The sequence below is a fragment of the Salmo salar genome, chromosome 12, assembly GCF_965601325.2.
Source record: "Salmo salar chromosome 12, fSalSal1, whole genome shotgun sequence".
Classification (NCBI taxonomy): Eukaryota; Metazoa; Chordata; class Actinopteri; order Salmoniformes; family Salmonidae; genus Salmo; species Salmo salar.
This window is the reverse complement of record NC_138302.1, coordinates 11340001-11352500: the sequence shown is the minus strand read 5'-3', so window position 1 is coordinate 11352500 and position 12500 is coordinate 11340001. Positions and strand designations below refer to the sequence as shown.

At 45.3% G+C, this 12500-nt stretch overlaps 2 protein-coding genes across 4 annotated transcripts in view; both read right to left on the bottom strand.

The window, feature by feature from the left end:
* The window catches only part of ttyh3b (tweety family member 3b), a 56170-nt gene extending 50497 nt beyond the window's left edge, over positions 1-5673 (bottom strand). The window contains exon 1 of one of the 2 annotated variants that reach the window (XM_045690662.2): positions 4522-5673. In XM_045690662.2, the coding sequence (XP_045546618.1) occupies positions 4522-4647 (126 nt within the window). In that variant the 5' untranslated portion in view covers positions 4648-5673. The remainder of the gene's footprint in view (positions 1-4521) is intronic. The other variant, XM_082958570.1, reaches the window with a different exon arrangement.
* A 132-nt stretch (positions 5674-5805) lies between these two features.
* The window catches only part of LOC106590476 (IQ motif containing E), a 19028-nt gene continuing 12333 nt past the window's right edge, over positions 5806-12500 (bottom strand). For both annotated transcript variants that reach the window (XM_082958568.1, XM_082958569.1), the window contains 10 exons: positions 12033-12184; positions 11802-11857; positions 11427-11677; positions 10366-10473; positions 9944-10133; positions 7717-7812; positions 7107-7231; positions 6912-7003; positions 6682-6783; positions 5806-6565 (listed from right to left, as the gene is read on the bottom strand). In XM_082958568.1, coding sequence (XP_082814694.1) covers positions 6438-6565; positions 6682-6783; positions 6912-7003; positions 7107-7231; positions 7717-7812; positions 9944-10133; positions 10366-10473; positions 11427-11677; positions 11802-11857; positions 12033-12184 — 1300 coding nt within the window. In that variant the 3' untranslated portion in view covers positions 5806-6437. The remainder of the gene's footprint in view (positions 6566-6681; positions 6784-6911; positions 7004-7106; positions 7232-7716; positions 7813-9943; positions 10134-10365; positions 10474-11426; positions 11678-11801; positions 11858-12032; positions 12185-12500) is intronic.

The window sequence follows — 12500 nt, the reverse complement described above, 5'->3', positions numbered from 1 at the left end:
GAAAAGTAGACTACAGTAACACTGAGAAAAGTACCAGAGAAAAGTAGACTACAGTAACACTGAGAAAAGTACCAGAGAAAAGTAGACTACAGTAACACTGAGAAAAGTACCAGAGAAAAGTAGACTACAGTAACACTGAGAAAAGTAGACTACAGTAACACTGAGAAAAGTAGACTACAGTAACACTGAGAAAAGTAGACTACAGTAACACAGAGAAAAGTAGACTACAGTAACACAGAGAAAAGTAGACTACAGTAACACTGAGAAAAGTAGACTACAGTAACACAGAGAAAAGTAGACTACAGTAACACAGAGAAAAGTAGACTACAGTAACACTGAGAAAAGTAGACTACAGTAACACTGAGAAACATTTAATACAGAAGGTTTCTGGAAAAGCCTTTCCATCTCTACCAGAACACGGTTGTCAATAGCATCATCGCTAACGGTGACACAAATTGGTAGAAAAAAAAGCACCCAGACAGACTTGCCGTTGCCTCTTCAGAAAGTTGCAGGAAAATACGAATCACTGAGGCATTTTGTTCATGTCTTCTGATTAACTGGCTAATTAATGAATGTTCTACTGAGTTCAATAAATTTTTGAATATTGTTGAATTCCGTTTGAATGTCTGGATTCCGTCCTCCGCAGCCTGGACTTTATACGGCCCTAAAGCCACGACGCCTTGACAACAACCTACAGACGTGTCGCCTTGACAACGACCCCCTAGGGGCTAGCTGTGACCTCGCCTCAAACAACCAGGCCAAACACACTCACACACACACACACAATGCTAAATATCTAGTGACATAGAAACAGCTGACATACTGTAAATTCATCCAAACACTTGTATGTACTGTACACACACAGTGGTGAAAGCTCAGTGACACAGAAACAGCTGACATACTGTAAATTCATCCAAACACTTGTATGTACTGTACACACACAGTGGTGAAAGCTCAGTGACACAGAAACAGCTGACATACTGTAAATTCAACCAAACACTTGTATGTACTGTACACACACAGTGGTGAAAGCTCAGTGACATAGAAACAGCTGACATACTGTAAATTCAACCAAACACTTGTATGTACTGTACACACACAGTGGTGAAAGCTCAGTGACACAGAAACAGTCCAGGCACCAAAACACGTCAGGGTGCAATTAGTCTGAATTAGGGCCCTTAGAATTCCTACACACACACACACACACACACACACACACACACACACACACACACACACACACACACACACACACAAAGGGTTTTAGTGTCCCCCCTAAATGGGGTTTGGAGGAAATGGGTACTTAACAGTTCAGTTCTGATTTAGGAGAGAGAAGGAGAGAGAAGGAGAGAGACGAAGACAGGGTTGGGTCGGGAGGCAGGAGCAAAACCAGCTACATTCCAACAGACTAACTAGACTTGTTTTGAAAGAAGCGTATGATGTTGTAGTAGCCAGACTGTGGTTGTAGTAGACAGACTGTGGTTGTAGTAGCCAGACTGTGGTTGTAGTAGCCAGACTGTGGTTGTAGTGGACAGACTGTGGTTGTACTAGACAGACTGTGGTTGTAGTAGACAGACTGTGGTTGTAGTGGACAGACTGTGGTTGTAGTAGACAGACTGTGGTTGTAGTGGACAGACTGTGGTTGTAGTGGACAGACTGTGGTTGTAGTAGACATACTGTGGTTGTAGTGGACAGACTGTGGTTGTAGTGGACAGACTGTGGTTGTAGTAGACATACTGTGGTTGTAGTGGACAGACTGGTTGTAGTGGACAGACTGTGGTTGTAGTAGCCAGACTGTGGTTGTAGTAGACAGACTGTGGTTGTAGTAGACAGACTGTGGTTGTTGTAGCCAGACTGTGGTTGTAGTAGACAGACTGTGGTTGTAGTAGACATACTGTGGTTGTAGTGGACAGACTGTGGTTGTAGTAGACAGACTGTGGTTGTAGTGGACAGACTGTGGTTGTAGTGGACAGACTGTGGTTGTAGTAGCCAGACTGTGGTTGTAGTAGACAGACTGTGGTTGTAGTAGACAGACTGTGGTTGTAGTAGCCAGACTGTGGTTGTAGTAGACAGACTGTGGTTGTAGTGGACAGACTGTGGTTGTAGTGGACAGACTGTGGTTGTAGTGGACAGACTGTGGTTGTAGTAGACATACTGTGGTTGTAGTGGACAGACTGTGGTTGTAGTAGCCAGACTGTGGTTGTAGTAGACAGACTGTGGTTGTAGTTGCCAGACTGTGGTTGTAGTGGACAGACTGTGGTTGTAGTGGACAGACTGTGGTTGTAGTAGACAGACTGTGGTTGTACTAGACAGACTGTGGTTGTAGTGGACATACTGTGGTTGTAGTGGACAGACTGTCTTATCTCTCTTCTTCATCTTTCTCTTCACCTCTCTCTTCATCTCTCTCTTCTTCATCTCCCTCTCTTCTTCATCTCACTCTTCATCTCCCTCTCTCTTCTTCATCTGCCTCTCTCTTCTTCATCTCCCTCTTCTTCATCTCCCTCTCTCTTCTTCATCTCTCTCTTCTTCATTTCTCTCCTTCATCTCCCTCTCTCTTCATCTCTCTCTCTTCTTCATCTCCCTCTCTTCTTCATCTCCCTCTCTCTTCTTCATCTCTCTCTCTTCTTCATTCTCTCTTCTTCATCTCATTCTCTCTTCTTCATCTCTCTCTTCATCTCTCTTCTTCATCTCCCTCTTTCTTCTTCATCTCCATCTCACTCTCTTCTTCATCTCCCTCTCTCTTCTTCATCTCTCTCTTCTTCATCTCCCTCTGTCTTCATCTCTCTCTCTTCTTCATCTCCCTCTCTCTTCATCTCTCTCTCTTCTTCATCTCCCTCTCTCTTCATCTCTCTCTCTTCTTCATCTCCCTCTCTCTTCTTCATCTCCCTCTCTTCTTCTCTCTCTTTATGATTTATACCTGTCCTGAACTCAATGACTGGTCTATGGCATATCTCTCTCTTTATGATTTATACCTGTCCTAAACTCAATGACTGGTCTATGGCACATCTCTCTCTATGATTTATACCTGTCCTAAACTCAATGACTGGTCTATGGCACATCTCTCTCTTTATGATTTATACCTGTCCTAAACTCAATGACTGGTCTATGGCACATCTCTCTCTCTATGATTTATACCTGTCCTAAACTCAATGACTGGTCTATGGCACATCTCTCTCTCTATGATTATACCTGTCCTAAACTCAATGACTGGTCTATGGCACATCTCTCTCGTTTCCTCAGTTTCTACCCTTATTTTCTCACACAATTGTTCTCTCTCTTTCTCTCTCCCTCATTTGTCATGGTAGGCAGCTTCCCACGCTCACCACTTGAACTTGGTAACCCCTCCTCCTCTAAATCACGGTTCCTTGTCTCTTTCCCTCCTCTGTCCATCCCTTCTTCACCAAACAAGCCACTGACCCGTCACATCAAGCTGCTGTTACATGTGTAATAACACCAGTAACACTGTCTATCAAGCTGCTGTTACATGTGTAATAACACCAGTAACACCGTCTATCAAGCTGCTGTTACATGTGTAATAACACCAGTAACACCGTCTATCAAGCTGCTGTTACATGTGTAATAACACCAGTAACACCGTCTATCAAGCTGCTGTTACATGTGTAATAACACCAGTAACACCGTCTATCAAGCTGCTGTTACATGTGTAATAACACCAGTAACACCGTCTATCAAGCTGCTGTTACATGTGTAATAACACCAGTAACACCGTCTATCAAGCTGCTGTTACATGTGTAATAACACCAGTAACACCGTCTATCAAGCTGCTGTTACATGTGTAATAACACCAGTAACACCGTCTATCAAGCTGCTGTTACATGTGTAATAACACCAGTAACACCGTCTGTCAAGCTGCTGTTACATGTGTAATAACACCAGTAACACCGTCTATCAAGCTGCTGTTACATGTGTAATAACACCAGTAACACTGTCTATCAAGATGGAGTTACAATACTCATTGTTCTTTTAATTACATAGTAATAGACTTGAACTGTTTCTGCATCAACTTGTTATCATGAAGGCAAGGAGACAAGGACAGGAGATGAGGAGACAAGTGTTGGAATACTACCTAGGAGGGGATGGATGGATGGACCAGCCATCTGTTTCCCTTGGGTAGTAGATTATTATTATAAAAATGATTTGATGTAACCTGTATTTAACTAGGAAAGTCAGTTAAGAACAAATTCTTATTTACAATGACGGCCTACCTACCCCGGCCAAACCCGGACGATGCTGGGCCAATTATGCGCCACCCTATGGGACTCCCAATCACGGCCGGTTGTGATACAGCCTGGAATCAAACCAGGGACTGTGGTGACGCCTCTAGCACTGAGATGCAGTGCCTTAGACCGCTGTGCCACCTGGGATCACTCTATAGGGCTATAGTGAATGTTGATCTGGATAACGGTTTTGATTGAAAAAGCCTTGGCCTTGGTGATAAAACGTGTCAGGATTGTGTGTGTGTGGCCTGTATGCATGCATCTGTTTATGTTCCAAACCTACCTTCTGGTACTCTGAGTCCTCGGGGCTGAAGTCGCTGCTGACCGTCTCAAAGTGCAGGTTGAAGTGGGGGAGGCGGTGGAGAAGGTTGACCCACCATGGGGGAGAGTAGTTTACTACCGCTGCCATCCTCTCACACACAGAGACCCGCCGGTGTCACTAGCAATCTGTCAGCCCGAAATATGTGTCCTCTCCGGTCAACAACACTGCTTACAACGCCCACGCATAGGCTACGATTCTCTTCTGAACGTGGAGTAGTGTAGTGCGCCGAATGGGTTGTTATCATCGATGTGATTCCGTCATCAATTCAAATATCGATTATCCGTTATTGACGGTTTGTTTTATGGTACCGTCGACCGACGCCACGGTCAAATCAGCAATACTTCGTTTACTCAGTCGGTCGTTGATTGATTTACGGTGTTGCAGCCTACAATTTCCAGGGCCGCCAACATTCTCGTTCCCACGGGTCTATTCGTTTCTTCCAGCCACGAGTGGTATTGGTGGTATTGGATTATTCCGGTTCTCCATTACCGCATTCCCAACTCTTAGCCAGGACGACAGAAAAATCCATATTCTGCTCCAAACTATGTGTGAATGTAGCCAAGTCTCATTTTGCAATGTGAACACTTATCCACTGAAACCTAGCGGTCGCACCGCCAAACGACCTATTCAGCCACAGATTGTAGGCTATTGTTCCTTCTACAGCCCATGTAGGTTAAACCAGCAGGACTGCAGCAGAAATCACAACTCTCTCACATCTCATCGAACAATAACGGACATCCACTCTTAGAAAGACAGCTTACCACTCTAAAAATGCCGTTACATTGCGGTTAGATTTGTCCGACAAAATATCCACGAATCAAATATTCTCTTTTCTAGATCCCAATGAGAAGGGGGATTTCAGGTTAAAATGACCTCCAATGAAATTATGAGATTTAACATCCGTTCAGCGAGCGGTCCCGGTGGGGGTTCGTTTTAAATGTCCTCCCGGTGATGAAACGTCGCCGTCGTCGGCTGCTACATTGTTCACCGTTAACGAATTCGGAGGGCGACGCAAACACGAGCTCGAAAACCCCTAGGAGGACAAAGCTTCTCACTGCAGCTCGCTCTGCAGATAGATCTGTCGACCATGTGTGCAGAGCGGAGCGGTGTTGAATGCGCAAATACGCAGACCCCCCCCCCCCCCCTTCCGATGGACTAACGGTAACACACAACCCAGTCCATGACGACAAAACATCACAACACACCTTTTCATCAAAAAACGAAGAAACACCATGACCTCTGAAGTGTTTTACGATACAAGGAAAGATACTCATTTAATCAGATAAAACATTATGTTCATGGATTACAGCTATTATAAAAAACACAACTCAAGGCACGATAACAACAACACAAAATCCCTACCAGTCACGCGCGCACACTCTCCTCTGAGCGTCATATTGCAGTAGATTATGATGATAAGTTCACAGTTTGAATCAGCAGTGTTTCTATTGATAGACATGAATTAAAAGTCGCTCAATCTCCAATAAACTCCATGATTTATAACTTTGTTTATGACCATCAATAATCTATATACAGCACTCAGGCACTTTGGCAACATAAAAAACGATCGGTATCAGAACAGAGATTTATTGGGCGGAGAGCTGGCCAAGCAACCCTCCTGGATATGTGCGGGATTATCATTATTATTATCATCATTATTATTATTACAGCCCTGACACCAACAACCACTCCCCTTCCGGAGAGCTACTGCATGTGCATGACTTCGTTCCAGCCCTGCACTACCAAAACATACTTGGTTCTACTTATCAGCATGTCCTCTGGACCTTGATTGAATCTGGTGTAGGGCTGGAGTAAAAGCCTGCATACCCAGCTACACACACACACACACTTCATATCCCATAATGCAATGCTCTGGTCTAGAAGTAGATTTCTTCTCTCCTTCCCACGAGACGAGATGGAGACACGATGATGTCATCGTCGGAATCCTCAGAGTCCATCGCCTTGGAAACCTTGGAGTCTGGAGGTGGATGGAGCTGTAGTTGGGCTACAGGCGAAGCACAGGAACACATTATACACACACACATTATATACAAACACACACATTATATACACACACACACACATTATAAATATATATATGTATATATCCAGACAGCATACCTGGTGTGAGTCTCCTCCTGTTGGACAGTATGTTAGAGACAGGCCAGGGATCTTCCTCACTCAGCTCCGTTACATCTTCATCTACATCACTGCCTGGAAGGGCTAACACACACACACACACACACACACACACACACACACACACACACACATATTTTCAAATCCTGATTTGTCCTTCAGTCAGCACCGTGCCACCAAGGTGTCAGATTCAGTGTGTGTGTGTGTCTCACCTGTGTTGCTGGGAGTGTGTGTTGAAGGGACAGAGGGGACTCTTCTAGGAGCTGGTGTGGGTCCACAGGGAGGAGGGGCTGGAGGCTCAGAGCTACAAACACACAGTTATACATACAATACAAAAACAGACACTTTCCAACGTCAGAACTGTGTGTGGTGGTGTGGGGGTGTGGTGGTGTGGTGTGGTGTGTCACCTCTCCGTCATTAGTCTGCTGCGTGTCAGGTGACCTCGGAACACAGACTGGATCAGCGTCACGGCAACCAGCTCCCCATCCTCCACACAGGAGGTAACATCACTGCCACTCTGTGATTGGCTATTCTGGAAATGAAACATTAAAAAGTAACTCTTATATAAGAGCCTAATTAGGGCAAATTCCCTTTACTCAATAGATACCTATTGTAAATACGGGGAAACGGTGCCCCTAAGTGGCTATTTGGTTGAACTACAACATAAAAAAAAATATATATTTTACCTTTATTTAACTAGGCAAGTCAGTTCTTAAGAATAAATTCTTATTTTCAAAGACAGCCTAGGAACAGTGGGTTAACTGCCTTGTTCAGGGGCAGAATGACAGATTTTTTACCTTGTCAGCTCGGGGATTCAATCTAGCAACCTTTCGGTTACAAGTCCAACGCTCTAACCACTAGGCTACCTGCCACCCCAGTAACATTGCAGGTGTGTGTGTGTGTGTGTGTGTGTGTGTGTGTGTGTGTGTGTGTGTGTGTGTGTGTGTGTGTGTGTGTGTGTGTGTGTGTGTGTGTGTGTGTGTGTGTGTGTGGTGTGTGTGTGTGTGTGTGTGAGACCTTGCTGAGAGTGCTGGTGTGTGTGTCTCGGAGGTGAGCTATCTGGCTCTGTCTGAGGAGATGTCCTCTTATTGCTGACTGGATCAACACTGTGTCCTGGGGGGAGGGGGGAGAGAGAAATGAGAGAGGAGAGAGAGAGATGAGAGAGGAGAGAGAGAGGAGACGAGAGAGGAGAGAGAGAGAGAGAGAATGTACTTTATTAGTCCATATGAGATGGGCATTTGTCTTCATTCCTGTTCTGTGGTAGCAGCTGGCAGGTACAACACCTTATTTAGATTAACTATTTAAAATGTTTGCTCCTGGTTAGTTAGTTACCCTTTCTCTGTGCTCCATCCACCCTGTTTCTGGTTAGTTAGTTACCCTTTCTCTGTGCTCCATCCACCCTGTTTCTGGTTAGTTAGTTACCCTTTCTCTGTGCTCCATCCACCCTGTTTCTGGTTAGTTAGTTACCCTTTCTCTGTGCTCCATCCACCCTGTTTCTGGTTAGTTAGTTACCCTTTCTCTGTGCTCCATCCACCCTGTTTCTGGTTAGTTAGTTACCCTTTCTCTGTGCTCCATCCACCCTGTTTCTGGTTAGTTAGTTACCCTTTCTCTGTGCTCCATCCACCCTGTTTCTGGTTAGTTAGTTACCCTTTCTCTGTGCTCCATCCACCCTGTTTCTGGTTAGTTAGTTACCCTTTCTCTGTGCTCCATCCACCCTGTTTCTGGTTAGTTAGTTACCCTTTCTCTGTGCTCCATCCACCCTGTTTCTGGTTAGTTAGTTACCCTTTCTCTGTGCTCCATCCACCCTGTTTCTGGTTAGTTAGTTACCCTTTCTCTGTGCTCCATCCACCCTGTTTCTGGTTAGTTAGTTACCCTTTCTCTGTGCTCCATCCACCCTGTTTCTGGTTAGTTAGTTACCCTTTCTCTGTGCTCCATCCACCCTGTTTCTGGTTAGTTAGTTACCCTTTCTCTGTGCTCCATCCACCCTGTTTCTGGTTAGTTAGTTACCCTTTCTCTGTGCTCCATCCACCCTGTTTCTGGTTAGTTAGTTACCCTTTCTCTGTGCTCCATCCACCCTGTTTCTGGTTAGTTAGTTACCCTTTCTCTGTGCTCCATCCACCCTGTTTCTGGTTAGTTAGTTACCCTTTCTCTGTGCTCCATCCACCCTGTTTCTGGTTAGTTAGTTACCCTTTCTCTGTGCTCCATCCACCCTGTTTCTGGTTAGTTAGTTACCCTTTCTCTGTGCTCCATCCACCCTGTTTCTGGTTAGTTAGTTACCCTTTCTCTGTGCTCCATCCACCCTGTTTCTGGTTAGTTAGTTACCCTTTCTCTGTGCTCCATCCACCCTGTTTCTGCTTAGTTAGTTACCCTTTCTCTGTGCTCCATCCACCCTGTTTCTGGTTAGTTAGTTACCCTTTCTCTGTGCTCCATCCACCCTGTTTCTGGTTAGTTAGTTACCCTTTCTCTGTGCTCCATCCACCCTGTTTCTGCTTAGTTAGTTACCCTTTCTCTGTGCTCCATCCACCCTGTTTCTGGTTAGTTAGTTACCCTTTCTCTGTGCTCCATCCACCCTGTTTCTGGTTAGTTAGTTACCCTTTCTCTGTGCTCCATCCACCCTGTTTCTGCTTAGTTAGTTACCCTTTCTCTGTGCTCCATCCACCCTGTTTCTGGTTAGTTAGTTACCCTTTCTCTGTGCTCCATCCACCCTGTTTCTGGTTAGTTAGTTACCCTTTCTCTGTGCTCCATCCACCCTGTTTCTGGTTAGTTAGTTAGTTAGTTAGTTAGTTAGTTAGTTAGTTAGTTAGTTAGTTAGTTAGTTAGTTAGTTACCCTTTCTCTGTGCTCCATCCACCCTGTTTCTGGTTAGTTAGTTACAGTAGTTAGTTAGTTAGTTTGTTAGTTAGTTAGTTAGTTACCCTTTCTCTGTGCTCCATCCACCCTGTTTCTGGTTAGTTAGTTACAGTAGTTAGTTAGTTAGTTTGTTAGTTAGTTAGTTAGTTACCCTTTCTCTGTGCTCCATCCACCCTGTTTCTGGTTAGTTAGTTACAGTAGTTAGTTAGTTAGTTAGTTAGTTAGTTAGTTAGTTAGTTAGTTAGTTAGTTAGTTAGTTAGTTAGTTACCCTTTCTCTGTGCTCCATCCACCCTGTTTCTGGTTAGTTAGTTACAGTAGTTAGTTAGTTAGTTAGTTAGTTAGTTAGTTAGTTAGTTAGTTAGTTAGTTAGTTAGTTAGTTAGTTAGTTAGTTACCCTTTCTCTGTGCTCCAGCCACTCTCTCTGGATCACCCTAGCTGCCCTTTCCTTCTCCTCCCTCCCTTCTGGGTTCTCCTTCCGGTTCTCCTGGTTCTGTTCTTCCCTCTCTCTCTGTTCTTCTTCAGTCCATCTCTTCTTCTCCTCCTCCAGAGATTGCATCTTCACGGTCAGCTGTTCTATCTCCAGTCTGGACAAGGAGGAAAATCAGACAAGTAGAAAGGTTTCCATGGAAACGTCATGGCACAGACACACAAGAGAGAAGAAGTCTCCATACAACCTCTGTGGGCATGTCACAGTGGTTATAAGCCTGTAGTAAACAGTTAAAGTAGTATTTATGTCATATTGGATGTAAACACCATTCATTGTGTAGTAGTGTATTCCCCAGTCAGGATGTTCAGGTTGAACTGGGAGATACATACTGGTAGAGTTGTGTTTCCTTCTCATGTTCACTCCTTTGTTCGTTCTTCCTCCTCTCCGTCTCTTTCTCTTCCTGCTCTCTTTCAGCCATCAGTCGTCTCAGCTCCTGTCTGAAAACAGAAGATTCAGCCATCAGTCTCAGCTCCTGTCTGAAAACAGAAGATTCAGCCATCAGTCGTCTCAGCTCCTGTCTGAAAACAGAAGATTCAGCCATCAGTCGTCTCAGCTCCTGTCTGAAAACAGAAGATTCAGCCATCAGTCTCAGCTCCTGTCTGAAAACAGAAGATTCAGCCGTCAGTCGTCTCAGCTCCTGTCTGAAAACAGAAGATTCAGCCATCAGTCTCAGCTCCTGTCTGAAAACAGAAGATTCAGCCGTCAGTCTCAGCTCCTGTCTGAAAACAGAAGATTCAGCCGTCAGTCGTCTCAGCTCCTGTCTGAAAACAGAAGATTCAGCCATCAGTCGTCTCAGCTCCTGTCTGAAAACAGAAGATTCAGCCATCAGTCTCAGCTCCTGTCTGAAAACAGAAGATTCAGCCATCAGTCTCAGCTCCTGTCTGAAAACAGAAGATTCGGCCATCAGTCGTCTCAGCTCCTGTCTGAAAAACAGAAGATTCAGCCATCAGTCGTCTCAGCTCCTGTCTGAAAACAGAAGATTCAGCCATCAGTCGTCTCAGCTCCTGTCTGAAAACAGAAGATTCAGCCATCAGTCTCAGCTCCTGTCTGAAAACAGAAGATTCGGCCATCAGTCGTCTCAGCTCCTGTCTGAAAACAGAAGATTCAGCCATCAGTCTCAGCTCCTGTCTGAAAACAGAAGATTCAGCCATCAGTCGTCTCAGCTCCTGTCTGAAAACAGAAGATTCAGCCATCAGTCTCAGCTCCTGTCTGAAAACAGAAGATTCAGCCATCAGTCTCAGCTCCTGTCTGAAAACAGAAGATCCTAAACATATTCTGAAAACTAAGAACACCAATAACTCAATATCAAACATTCTATTGCAATCACTGGTGATTTCCAATTTCAATTTCCCATACTGCATTGCTGTAGTCATAGTAGCGTCTCTCTTACTCTCTATCGGTTAGCGTCTCCTGTAGCTCCGCCTTCTCCTGCTCCAGTTGTCTGACACACCCCTTCAGACGGACAAACCTCTCCCCTTCCTGTTGGTTGTTTACCGCTGCAACGCCCCCTTCTGTTGTTACGGTGGTTATCCCCGGCAGCGTAGCAACCCCTGTCTCCGTGGGTGTGGTGAGTTGGTCAGTCTGGACTAGTCTGTCCACCCCACTCCTCCTGGCCGGGGCACTCCTCACCTCCTCTAACATCTAAGACAGGATGGGAGGGGGAGTGTTAACATGTGTGTGTGTGTGAGGTTACTCCCTCCATTCCACTGTGTAGGACCAAGCAGGAGACTGAGGGGGAGACAGGAGAAAGCCTCCATCTACTCACCGTCTCCAGTTCCACCAGTCTCCTGAACACTCTCTGTTTGCTCCAGTCTTTGTAGGCTGAAACACAAGTGCAACAAATCATCGACTAGAAATACTATGAATACAGGAGATTGGGCCATTTGTTATTTAACCTTTGACCCTGCTGTGTTGTGTTGATTTCCTCAAAGTGTGTGTGTGTGTGTGTGTGTGTGTGTGTGTGTGTGTGTGTGTGTGTGTGTGTGTGTGTGAGAACCTTTCAGCCCGCTGGCTGGGCTGTCTGTGTTGAGTTCCTCTCTCAGTGTGTGGTTCTCCTGCTGTAGCTGTTTCAGGTTCTCTGATAGACGCAGAACCGTAGAGCTTAGAACCCTCTGCTTCCTCTGAGAACCTTTACTCTCTGTTCTACTGCTACAGAGAGAGGAGAGAGAGAGAGAATAGAGAGGGGAAGGAGAGAGAGAGAGAGGAAGGAGAGAGAGAGAGAGGAAGGAGAGAGAGAGGAAGAGAGAGAGAGAGGGAGAAAGAGAGAGAGAATAGAGGGGAAGGAGAGAGAGAGAGAGAGAGGAAGGAGAGAGAGAGGAAGAGAGAAGGAGAGAGAGAGGAAGAGAGAGGGAGAGAGAGAGGGAGAAAGATAAATAAATATAGAGAAAGAGAGAAAGAGAGAAAGAGGGAGGGAGGGAGGGAGGGAGGGAGGGAGGGAGGGAGGGAGGGAGGGAGGGAGGGAGGG